Raw genomic sequence first — 10,326 nt, forward strand, 5'->3', positions numbered from 1 at the left:
GTGTGTGTGAGCTACCCCTGACTTCTCATCCCTTGTTATTTGGCATGTTCAGTCCTGGCTTTTAGGCTTGCTCTCTTATGTCCTGGGGGAGGCAGCATGGAGAGCTGGGGATAGAGATTATCTCCATCCCTTGCTAAGTGACATGAAAAGTTGGTTTTCTGGCTCCAGGTTCTTTCTCTTTTAGAAAAAGGAGCCAGGCTGTGGTGGCACATGTCTTTAATCCCAGCACTCCAGAGACAGAAGTAGGCAGATCTCTGAGTTTGAGGCCAGCCTGGTCTAAGGAGTGAGTTCGAAATGGCTATGGTGTCAGTTGAGACAAGGACTCATCCTGCAAAGAGGGGAAAGGGGGGAGGGGACAATGACCCTCTGTGTGGTTTAGCCTCAGTTTACCTAAACTTTGGCAGACTTTCTCCCCTGATGGGGTGAGCTGGAGAGGGAGAGTTTATTAACATTTATGAAGAGGTCTTAGAGATGCTAAGCAGAGAGAGAAGTGGCTACCGAAATTCTAGTTAATCCCCACCATTAAGTACCAACTCCAACCCCCCCCCACCCCGTTGGGGCTGTCTCACACCTGTGCCCAATAGCCTAGCTACTGCAAACAGTGTTACCAGCCTCAGCCTAGCCGTCCTTTTCCTGCAGAAACACAGGTGGGTTAGGGCAAAGGGTATCCCTAGCAGCATAGACTGACATGTGACTCACTGGAAGTTTGTGCATCCATGCAGGCAGTCAGTCTCATGGACGGATCTGGGGTACTTGTTAAGTGCTCCTATACGTTGAGCCTTGCCTGGGGATGGATGCAGGAGGGAAGATGTCTGTGTCTGTACCTGACCATGAATAAGCTTTCCTCACTGAGGACTGCACTCTTTAGCCCTTGCCCTCACTCAGCTCACAAGACTGACTGCAAACTGGCAGGAAATTCTCCATCTGTAGAGTGGTCAAAAGCAAAGGCTCGGACGCCAGACTCTCTGGCTCCCCCTTCTGCTCCATGATGTTGGTGCAGACTGTTAACTTCTGTGCTGTTCTCTTTTAAGAAATGAAGCTAACCTAACCTTAGGGGTATAATCGTGGTATAAGCAGCAGTCTGGGGACAGCATGTATTTTCTGGGCTTGTAGCTACTGCTGCCATGACAGCCATCCTTCTGGGTGGACACCCAGATGTACCCTGACCCAGAGTAGATGCACTCACAGGAAAGGTCTTTCTAGCTTCCCCCCATCCTCCATGTCAGCTGCCTGTTCCCCAGGGCCTTTTCAGATTTTTTGTTTTTTAGGTTTTTTTTGAGTCAGGGTTTCGCTGTGTAGCCCTGGCTGTCCTGGAACTCACTCTGTAGACAAGGCTGGCCTCGTCGAACTCAGAAATTCGCCTGCCTCTGCCTCCCAAGTGCTGGGATTAAAGGCATGCGCCACCACATTCAGCCCCAGATTTTTTTTTTTTAAAGATTTTATAAGTACACTGTTGCTGTCTTCAGACACACCAGAAGAGGGTATCATCAGATCCCATTACAGGTAGCTGTGAGCCACCATGTGGTTACTGGGGATGGAATTCGGGACCTCTGGAAGAGCAGTCAGTGCTCTTAACTGCTGAGCCATCTCTCCAGCCCCCTCTTCAGGTCTCTTAACACCCTGGTGCTCTTCCTCCAAAGCACTTGCTGGGAATGAAAATCAGGGTGCTGGCTTTGTGTTACCACCAGGCTATCCAGGTGACTTCAGTGGGCGTGGAGGCAGGTATCTTGGCTCTTTTTATACAACCGTGACTGATACCAGTGGACCAGGCTGGATGAGCATCATCTGCACCAAGGGCTAAGGAACTGACCGGGAACCAGAGCTTGTTTATAACCCCCCCTGGGGCTCATACACGGGGCTCCCCGGCAGGTCTTTGCTCGCTTGTTTCTGGCCTGGCCTACAGGGATGCTGCCTTCAACGTCAGACAGGAGCACAGCCCTTTGCCCTAGGATTTACTGTGTGTCCTACTCAAATCAGGAATGAAACCATGCCCACTCCCCAGTGAACAGGTTCCAGAGGCCCCTCAGCATGCTGAGGAGGCCAGGTAGCCAGAGCCGTGCAGTGGTCATCCACTGTTTCCCAGCTGTCATCTGCCTCACTCATAGGCCTGTGTCCTGTTAAGTGTCATATGGGCCTTCATCTCATAACTGTAACGGCAGCCTATGTTGCACTTCCCTCCCCCACTCCCCCCTCACCCCTACTCCTGTCCCTGTCCCATATACCCTTGACATTGGCCTGGTAAGAACAGGGAAATGGAAGGATCTGACCCAGGTCCAAACTGCTCCTGGTAGCAAAAGCACTGGTTGGGTTCTAGAGCTCTGCACTTGTAAACCTCAACCTTGCCTGCCCCAAAGAAAAATAGCCTCCTCAGCCCCAGCTCACTGAAACCGCGGCTGAGGCTAGCCCACTAGGCCTTTCCTCAATCCTGGGGTGGAAACCTAGGAAAAGCAACATGGGGCTGGTTTCTTGTTCGTGGTTGCCCTCTGCTGGGCACATGAGCTATCGCAGCAGCGAGGAGACCCATGGGGAGACAGAGGGAGGTTCTGATCATGCAAATTTTATTGTGGCCCTAGGCGAGCTTGCTGGGGGGCTCTTCACCAAGAGCCTCCGGAAACTGGAGGACTGGGTTACAGGGTTACAGCCACACCACCTTATTACATTTAGACTAGGGTGGTGGGGCTGGACACCTGCACCAGAGCACAGCTGCTGGACATCCTGCCTTGGACGCAGAAGATGCTAAGATGAGGTCATTTCTTGGTCACTGGCTTCCTTGCTCTGGGTGTAGATTTCTCCTGTGCAGATAAGAGACTGAAGAGTCTACCACCCTCCCTGGCCAGGCAGCCTTCCCCAGGGCCAGCCCCAACTTCTTATTGCTCACCTTCTTCCAGGGGCTCTTGTCCTGAGGGCTGGGCCTGGAAAGGAATAGGGACAGAGTGGGCAAGAGTGCAGCTTCATGCCTTAGCTTCCTGGGACTGGCTATCTCACAGGAAGAGCTTTTGCTGTTTCAGCTGGGCCTGGTGTGCAGGCCTGTAATCCCAGTTACTAGGAGGTTGAAGCAGGAGAATAACAAGTCTATGGCCTGCCAGAGCTATACAGTAGTTTGAGGCCAACCTGGGCAACTTACTGATAACCCTGTTTCTCAAAATCAAACAAAACCCCCAACCAAACCAAGCCAAACAAAGCCTGGGGCTGCAGCTCAAGTGGTACCATGCCAGAAGCCTTGGGTTCGGTGCTGAGTGCTGGTTGTGGTGGGGAATTTAACTGCGTGAATTACCTCACTACTGTTTCATCCTCTTCTTTCTCCACCTTCTTTTTCTGGGAACAAAAACCAAGTGTTATTTGGAAAGCTAATCCAAGACCCCAAGCCAGAACACTGGAGTGCCAGGCAGTCCCAGTTGAGAGGTGCTGAGCTTCCATGGTGGAGGCCTTGGCCTGTCCCAGGTGCCCAATATGGGAGGCCCAGCTCAGGTACTGATGCCCTACCTTATTTTTCCCCCCACCTTAGCTATGCTCATCTGCTTCTGGGGAGCCACCCTTTTGACTTGTTTGACAGGTATCTCCTCTAGCGATATATCTGCATCCTCATCTTCATCCTCTTCCTCCTCCTCTTCTTCCTCTTCCTCGTCATCTTCCCAGGTCAGGTCCGAAGTCTCTGGAATGGGTAGGCAGGAGTGGCGCACGGTGGGGAAAACCAGAGCATCTGACCTCAAGGCTCAACACCCTCCTCCCAATCCAGGCCTCTTGTGGCTCTGACTTTATTCCCAGGCAAGCACTGGGTTGAGAGGGTTCACCTTCTACAGTAGGACATATCTGTTCTCTCCCTCCCTGAAAAGTAGGGACCAGGGTGAAGCAAGGGGCAGGAGAGTTCCCCAGATGTTGGGTGAAGGAGGGCAGGCAGGCGGTGGCTGTATATTTAGAATTGGCTGGGCCAAGGCTGAAGGTGGATGAGCAGGGAAGGAGCTAGATGGGACTACAGGGTGGCTTGGCCCTCAAAGGTTGATGTACTGGAAACTTGGTCCCTAGTGTGCCATGCTGAGGTAGTGGAACTGGTTCAGAGGCAAGGTCTAATGTGAGGAGGATCTTTTCTGTGTTTTGAGACAGATTTGTGTGTGTGTGTGTGTGTAGCCATGGTTGTCCTGGAACTCATTCTGTAGACCAGGCTTGGTCTCTAACTCAGATTCACCTGCCTTTGCCTCCCTAAGTCCTGGGACTAAAGGTGTGGAGCACCACCTGTCAGGCTGGGAAGTGGCTTTTAAAGGTGTCAAAGGTAAGTTGCTGTGGCCCGTGTTGTCACTATAGCTTCATGATTACGAGTAGCCATTCTTTGAAATACACCCAAATACTAGTTAGAATAAGAGCTTCCCTCTTTGAGGTGGAGGCTCTTGATAATACAGCCCAGGCTCTCTTTGAGCTGAGAGCACAAGCCTGTGCCTCCAGGCTCAGCTCCAGAGTCCTTTGGAAGACCCTGTTTACCCTGCAGTATTTTCTGAAGCTGAAACAAGGACCACCTCACTCATGATAAAGGTGAGGCCTGAGGCCCACACAGGGTATGGGAAGGGCTAGAAGAGCTGGGACGACAGCCCTTGGCACAGCTGTTTAGTTCAGGCCACTGGCAATCATTTACTTTGGAGGGTCTGTACAGAAAGTCAAGAATCTCTTGAGGCCTCAGGCACCTAGGCTACAACTTACCATAACATTCCAGGCCACTGAGGAACACAGGTCCTGAGCCAGTCTTGAGCCGAAAAGTTACTGGAGGAGAAAGCTCTATACCTGATACAGTGACCTGCAATGGGAAGAAGACATCAGGGCAACATAGAAGACACAGGTAACTCAGACTGGCCCCCTGGTGGGTGCTGGTCACACAATGCTGCAAAATTCCAGCATTGAAAAACTCCAAACATAAGTAAATGTCCCCCTTCTCCATGTGAGCACAGTGAATAAATCAATTTTCTGCTTCTCACTATTAAGAATGGAGGGAGTTAGCTGGGCGTGGTGGTGCACACCTTTAATCCCAGCACTTGGGAGACAGAGGCAGGCAGATTTCTGAGTTTGAGGCCAGACTGGTCTATAGAGCGAGTTCCAAGACAGCCAGGGCTATACAGAGAAACCCTGTCTCGAAAAACCAAACCAAACCAAACCAAACCAACCCAACCCAACCCAACCCAAAAACCCATTTGAGGGGCTGAAAAGAAGGGTCAGCTATTAAGAGCGCTGGCTGCTCTTCCAGAGGAGCCGAGTTTGAATCCTAGCATCCACAGGGTGTTTCGAAGACATCTTTTCAAAACAATTCCATGTTCAAGGCCTTTTTCTGGGCTCTGTAGGGACTAGGTGTGAATATGCTTTGCAGAACATAGGCAGGCAAAACACACATGTAAAATAAAAGTAGAGCATTTGATAAAATGTAACTCCTTATTCAGGAATAAAAATAAAACCTTGAAAGCACAGCGGTACCAGATGGGGGCTTCATGAGCCTGGTGAGGCCTGTCTGCCAGGCACTTCCCGGGGAGCCATCTTACATCAGGGAAGAGGAAAAGGTGCCAAATGTTCAGGTCACATTTACCCAATTACACTTCCCAATTACTCAGGGGTTTTTGGCTTTACAATGTTGCAAGAGCTAAACTCATTTAGGAGAGCCACACACCTGAATTCTGAGTTTTGATCTTTTCCTGGGCCAGTGATATGTGATAAAAACCTTGCATATTCCTGGCCGTGTCAGTGAGCACCCTGATGCTCTGACACTGTGCCCTGGTTTCTCTCAGGGAGACAGTGCTGCCTCCACAGCATGTCAAGGTGCTAAACGAGGGGGCTCCAGGGGACAAGCAGAGTAAATCATTTTCCAATTAGGATATTTTCAACTCACAGGTTCATTTTGAAGTCACGGAGTATTTATATTATACCAAAAGCCCTAGCCATGGAGCAGTGCAGGGAGATTATAGAAAAAGGAAAAGGGTCTGTGTTGTGGCACGTGCCTGTCATTCCAGCACCAGGGAAGGGGAGGCAGGGAGATAACTTTGAGGCTCTTCTGTGATTCAATATGAGACCCTGTGTCAGACAAACACGGGCAGGCTAAATGGTTCAGCAGGTATAAGCACTTGCTGCGTAGGCTTGGCAACCTGAGTTCAATTCCTGGAACTCACAACAGGAGAGACCTAACTCCTGGGTTGTCCTCTGAACTCCACATGTACTGTGGTACACGTGCCTAAACTGCCTCTCTCCCCCTCTCTTTCATACATGATGAATTTTAAAAAGCTCCAAGTTACAAACCTGCCATTATTCACACACACAGTGGTTAATTACCCAGAGTGAGATACTGGCAGGATGAAATTCCAGACTCAAAGCCCAAACATAAGCCACAGAGAATGTCTTGGTGCCTCGTAGTGACGAGCTTAAACAGGACAGACACTGTTGGAGAGGATATTTGGCTTGCTCATGGCACAGGCTCTGGGAAGCAGGAACTGCGATGTTTTCCACAGTCACCTTTATAGCATGGCTAGAAGCCTGCGCATGGGGCATGAAGGCATTCACACTTGTGTCCAGGCCCATCTGAGGGTGAAGTTAGGGCGGTGATGGCTTCGCTGGGCCTGCCGGGAGAGAAGACTCACCATGGGCAGGACAGAGGCCTTCAGTGTAGCAATAGTGATTGGTAGTTTTCTGCCTTCCTGGGAGAGGACTTCCACACGGTTCACCTCCTCTTTGGCTTTCTCCCCCAGGCAGATCTGAGAAAGGTGATGGGAAGAAGCCGTTAGCTGTTGAGGCTGGAGGACTCACTCCTGTTCCAGCCTTCTCCTCCTCCTTGGGAGACACCCACCGTGCTGAGCAAGAGTTTACAGCTGTCCTTCCTCTCGCCTTGGCCTCTAAAGGTGCAAATCTGCTTTTCTTGATTGAGTTCACTACCTGCACAGCGAAGACGGCCGTATGGGGCTGGGAGGCTCATGAGTTCCTTTCCGTTAGAGGCACAGCTCACCAGCAAACCCACTCCACCTTTACTGGGGACAGCCTTAGCCCTTACCCCAGAGGATGTTTTTTGCTGTGGTTTCGGTCACGCTGCTGGTGCTGTGGCGACTCATGTCGATTTACTGGGCGGCTTGGTGGAGGTGTTGCAGGGAAGAATTATGTCTGTGGTGAGGCAAGGTCCTGGGTCCTTGCTTGGAGCTCAGCTGTTATCACTGTTTTCTGAGTAATGCAAAGGCTAGCTCATAGCCCTCCATAAGGAAAGCTACCTTGAGTCCTGGGAATGTTGGCTATAGCCAACAGCCATTAAAAACTAGAAGCCAAGTTGCCCGCTTCCCCCCTCCCTGCAACTGATTAGAGCATCCTAGACCTGAGACAGACACACTCAACACCACAGTGCAAGGAATGGTGGTTTGTCTAGCCCAAGTTTGGAAGCTTGCTGAGAGATCACATGACTGCCCTTGGGGCCCTCCCAGAACCCCAGTGTGGAGAGGGAGGGGACCAGGATGTGTGCCCAGTTGGATCCGAGTCCTATGTATCCCCTGCTCAAGCTTACTGCGCTGCCAGTCATGGGTTGCACCTCTACTGCAGGTCCTCAATATGGCTTCAGGGCTCCATCTAAGGGTCAGCTTCCCACAGCAGGCTGTTAAGAAGCCTGGGAAAGAGGAGGGGGTGGGGAGGTGTGCAATCCCCTCCTACTCTAGAAGCACCTGGCCCTCTGTTAAAACTTGATTTCTGAGCATCACCTCTGCTGTTTCCCATTGAACAGGTCAAGGCAGGGCCCAGAGAATTTGCATTTCCAACCAGTTTTCAGGTGAAGCTGCTGGTACTGGCCCAGAAAGAAGCCCCTATGTGAGAACCACGGTTCCCAGCCAGTGGGGACCTTCCTGGGCTTACCAAGAGAGAGGCTATCTTTGCTACTCGACTTAGAGATGCTTTGCCATCTGTCAGGAAGCATCAGCAATGTTGTTTGTCGTGCATTTCTCCCTACAGTGTATGGAAATGGTACCCGTTGCTCTCAATGGTTGGCATTGCCGGTGTTCTTAAATTTAGCCATTCTAGTGGCTGTACCTCGTTTTGTTTTTATTTGCCTCAGAGCAAATGTTCGACTACTGGACCCCATCTTCAGCCTGTTGGTGGTATTTCGTTGTAGCTTTTAAACCTGACTTTCCTTGATGATAAGGGATGGTGAATGGTAAAGGGATTATTGGTAATGTGCAAACTGGTATTTTCAAAATGTCTGGAGCCGGGCATGGTGGTGCAAGCCTGTAATCCTAGCACTTTGGAGGCAGAGGCAGGCGGATTTCTGAGTTTGAGGCTAGCCTGGTCTACAGAGTGAGCTCCAGGTCAGCCAGGACTGCACAGAGAAACACTGTCTCAAAAAAACCAATAAATAGGGGCTTGTGGGATGGCTCAATGGGTAAGAGCACCTGACTGCTCTTCCAAAGGTCCAGAGTTCAAATCCCAGCAACCACATGGTGGCTCACAACCATCCACAACGAGATCTGGCGCCCTCTTCTGGAGTGTCTGAAGACAGCTACAGTGTACTTATATATAATAAATAAATCTTAAAAAAAAACCAATAAATAAATCTGTTCAGTTATTAAAATTGAATTATTTGAGATTATTTTTATTGAGATTATTTTCTGTAGATGTTCTTTATATATACTGGGTATTTGTTTTGTGTTAAATATATGTATTTCAAAGATTTTTTTCACTACAAATTATGTCTTGTCTCCTTCCTTCCTTCCTTCCTTCCTTCCTCCCTCCCTCCCTCCCTTCCTTCCTCTTTCCCTCCCTCCTTTCCTTCCTCCCTCCCTCCCTCCTTTCCTCCCTCCTTCCTTCCCTTCCTTCCTTCCTTCCTTCCTTCCTTCCTTCCCTCCTTTCCTTCCTTCCTTCCTCCCTCCCTTCCTTCCTTCCTTCCTCCCTCCCTCCTTTCCTTCCTCCCTCCCTCCTCTCCTCCCTCCCTCCTTTCCTTCCTTCCTTCCTTCCTTTCTTCCCTCCTTCCCTCCTTTCCTTCCTTCCTCCTTCCCTCCCTCCCTTCCTTCCTTCCTTCCTTCCTTCCTTCCTTCCTTCCTTCCTTCCTTCCTTCCTTCACAAGGTCTGGGGATGTAGCAAGGCTGTTCTTGAACTCAAAAGATTCCTTTACCTCTCTCTCCCCAGTGTTGGAATTATAGGTGTGACCCTCCACCTCCTCACCTGACTCTGATTTTAACTTTGATTCTTAGGTATATAATTCTTAGGTGTATGATAGATTTTGAATTATCTTTTCTAGGATGATGGCTAAAGAAACTCCCTTTTATGCCAGACATCCGTTCTGACACCCACTGGTCATTTGTCTTTGACTCTGATCCCTGGAAGATAACTTCCCCATAACCCAGATGTAGTCATCCTTTACACAGGCGAGTCCAGCTGTGCCATCTACTTGTTATGATACGACTGCCTTTTGGCCTCTGTAACTTGCTTATGCAGACATTCAAGGACTATTTTAAGGTTGCCTTGGGTACCTAATCTTGGCAGACAGAACAGCTCTTGGCTTGCTTGTGCAGATATTCAAGGTCTGGTGGCCTTTGCTTTTTAAAACCCTTCCCTCACTCCCTCCACATAGCAATCTCCTTTGGGTCAGGGGTTGTTGACCTGCTAGAGCTTCAGTAGATTTAATTAATTACAATCTGGACTGAGTGTGTTTTTTTTCCCCAGGGGTCATGAACTCCACAACAGTGTCACATATTGTAAAGACTGGCATTGAACTTGTGAGCATTTGTCTCCGCCTCCTGAGTATCTGGGACTCCAAGCATATGCTACTACATTCTTTTGAGTCCATTTATATTTATACAGTAGGAAAGGTTCACTGCTAATCCCTCCCCTCCTGCTTTCCCCAAATGCAAGTCCCCTGACACCAAACCTGTCAAAGACCATCCTTTCCTGTACACTGACCTAGGCATCTTTGTTGTCTATTGATCATGTCGGTCAGTCTCTTTCTGGACTGGTTCCTTTTCATAGGTCTGCATGCCTGCCCTCAAGCTAGAGGCACCCTAGTTTGATAGTAGATCATCGGATCAGGCAGCATGAATGCTTGAGCTGATCTTTTTATTTTAAACAAATATTTTAAGGCTGAGGGTGTAGTTTAGTGGTAGAGCACTTGGCTTTTATGTGAAAGGCCCTGGCTTCCACCCTGAGCACCTAAAGAAAAGGCTGTAGTGGCTGGAAAGATGGCTCATCAGTGGGTGCAGGCACTTTTTACTCTTGTGGAGGTGTTCCCAGCACCAACAGGATAGCTTAACTGTCTGTACCTTTAGTTCTAGGAGATCTGATGTCTTCTTCTGACCTTGCAGGCAAATTATGTGGCACATACATGTATATATAGGCAAAACG

General features: G+C 49.6%; 1 protein-coding gene across 1 annotated transcript; it reads right to left on the reverse strand.

The window, feature by feature from the left end:
- Positions 1 to 2,543: 2,543 nt before the first annotated feature.
- On the reverse strand, positions 2,544 to 7,571 carry Npm2 (nucleophosmin/nucleoplasmin 2). Its single transcript, XM_021181153.1, has 9 exons — positions 7,508 to 7,571; positions 7,010 to 7,173; positions 6,809 to 6,894; positions 6,603 to 6,716; positions 4,690 to 4,783; positions 3,501 to 3,652; positions 3,275 to 3,315; positions 2,879 to 2,912; positions 2,544 to 2,792 (listed from the first exon to the last, which is right to left on the reverse strand). Exons 2-9 carry the CDS (start codon positions 7,065 to 7,067, stop codon positions 2,748 to 2,750), a joined length of 624 nt encoding a protein of 207 aa, XP_021036812.1. The 5' UTR covers positions 7,068 to 7,173; positions 7,508 to 7,571; the 3' UTR covers positions 2,544 to 2,747.
- Positions 7,572 to 10,326: the final 2,755 nt, after the last annotated feature.

Source organism: Mus caroli, chromosome 14, assembly GCF_900094665.2.
Source record: "Mus caroli chromosome 14, CAROLI_EIJ_v1.1, whole genome shotgun sequence".
NCBI classification, from domain to species: domain Eukaryota; kingdom Metazoa; phylum Chordata; class Mammalia; order Rodentia; family Muridae; genus Mus; species Mus caroli.

Bases quoted from the DNA above. Each gene is read 5' to 3' on its own strand.
- Npm2 (XM_021181153.1), bottom strand. From the start codon at position 7,067: ATGAGTCGCCACAGCACCAGCAGCGTGACCGAAACCACAGCAAAAAAC. The intron at 6,717-6,808 runs GTGGGTGTCTCC...CACCTTTCTCAG, and splicing joins GTAAACTCTTGCTCAGCACG to ATCTGCCTGGGGGAGAAAGC. The intron at 3,653-4,689 runs GTAAGTTGTAGC...TACCCATTCCAG, and splicing joins CAGTGGCCTGGAATGTTATG to AGACTTCGGACCTGACCTGG.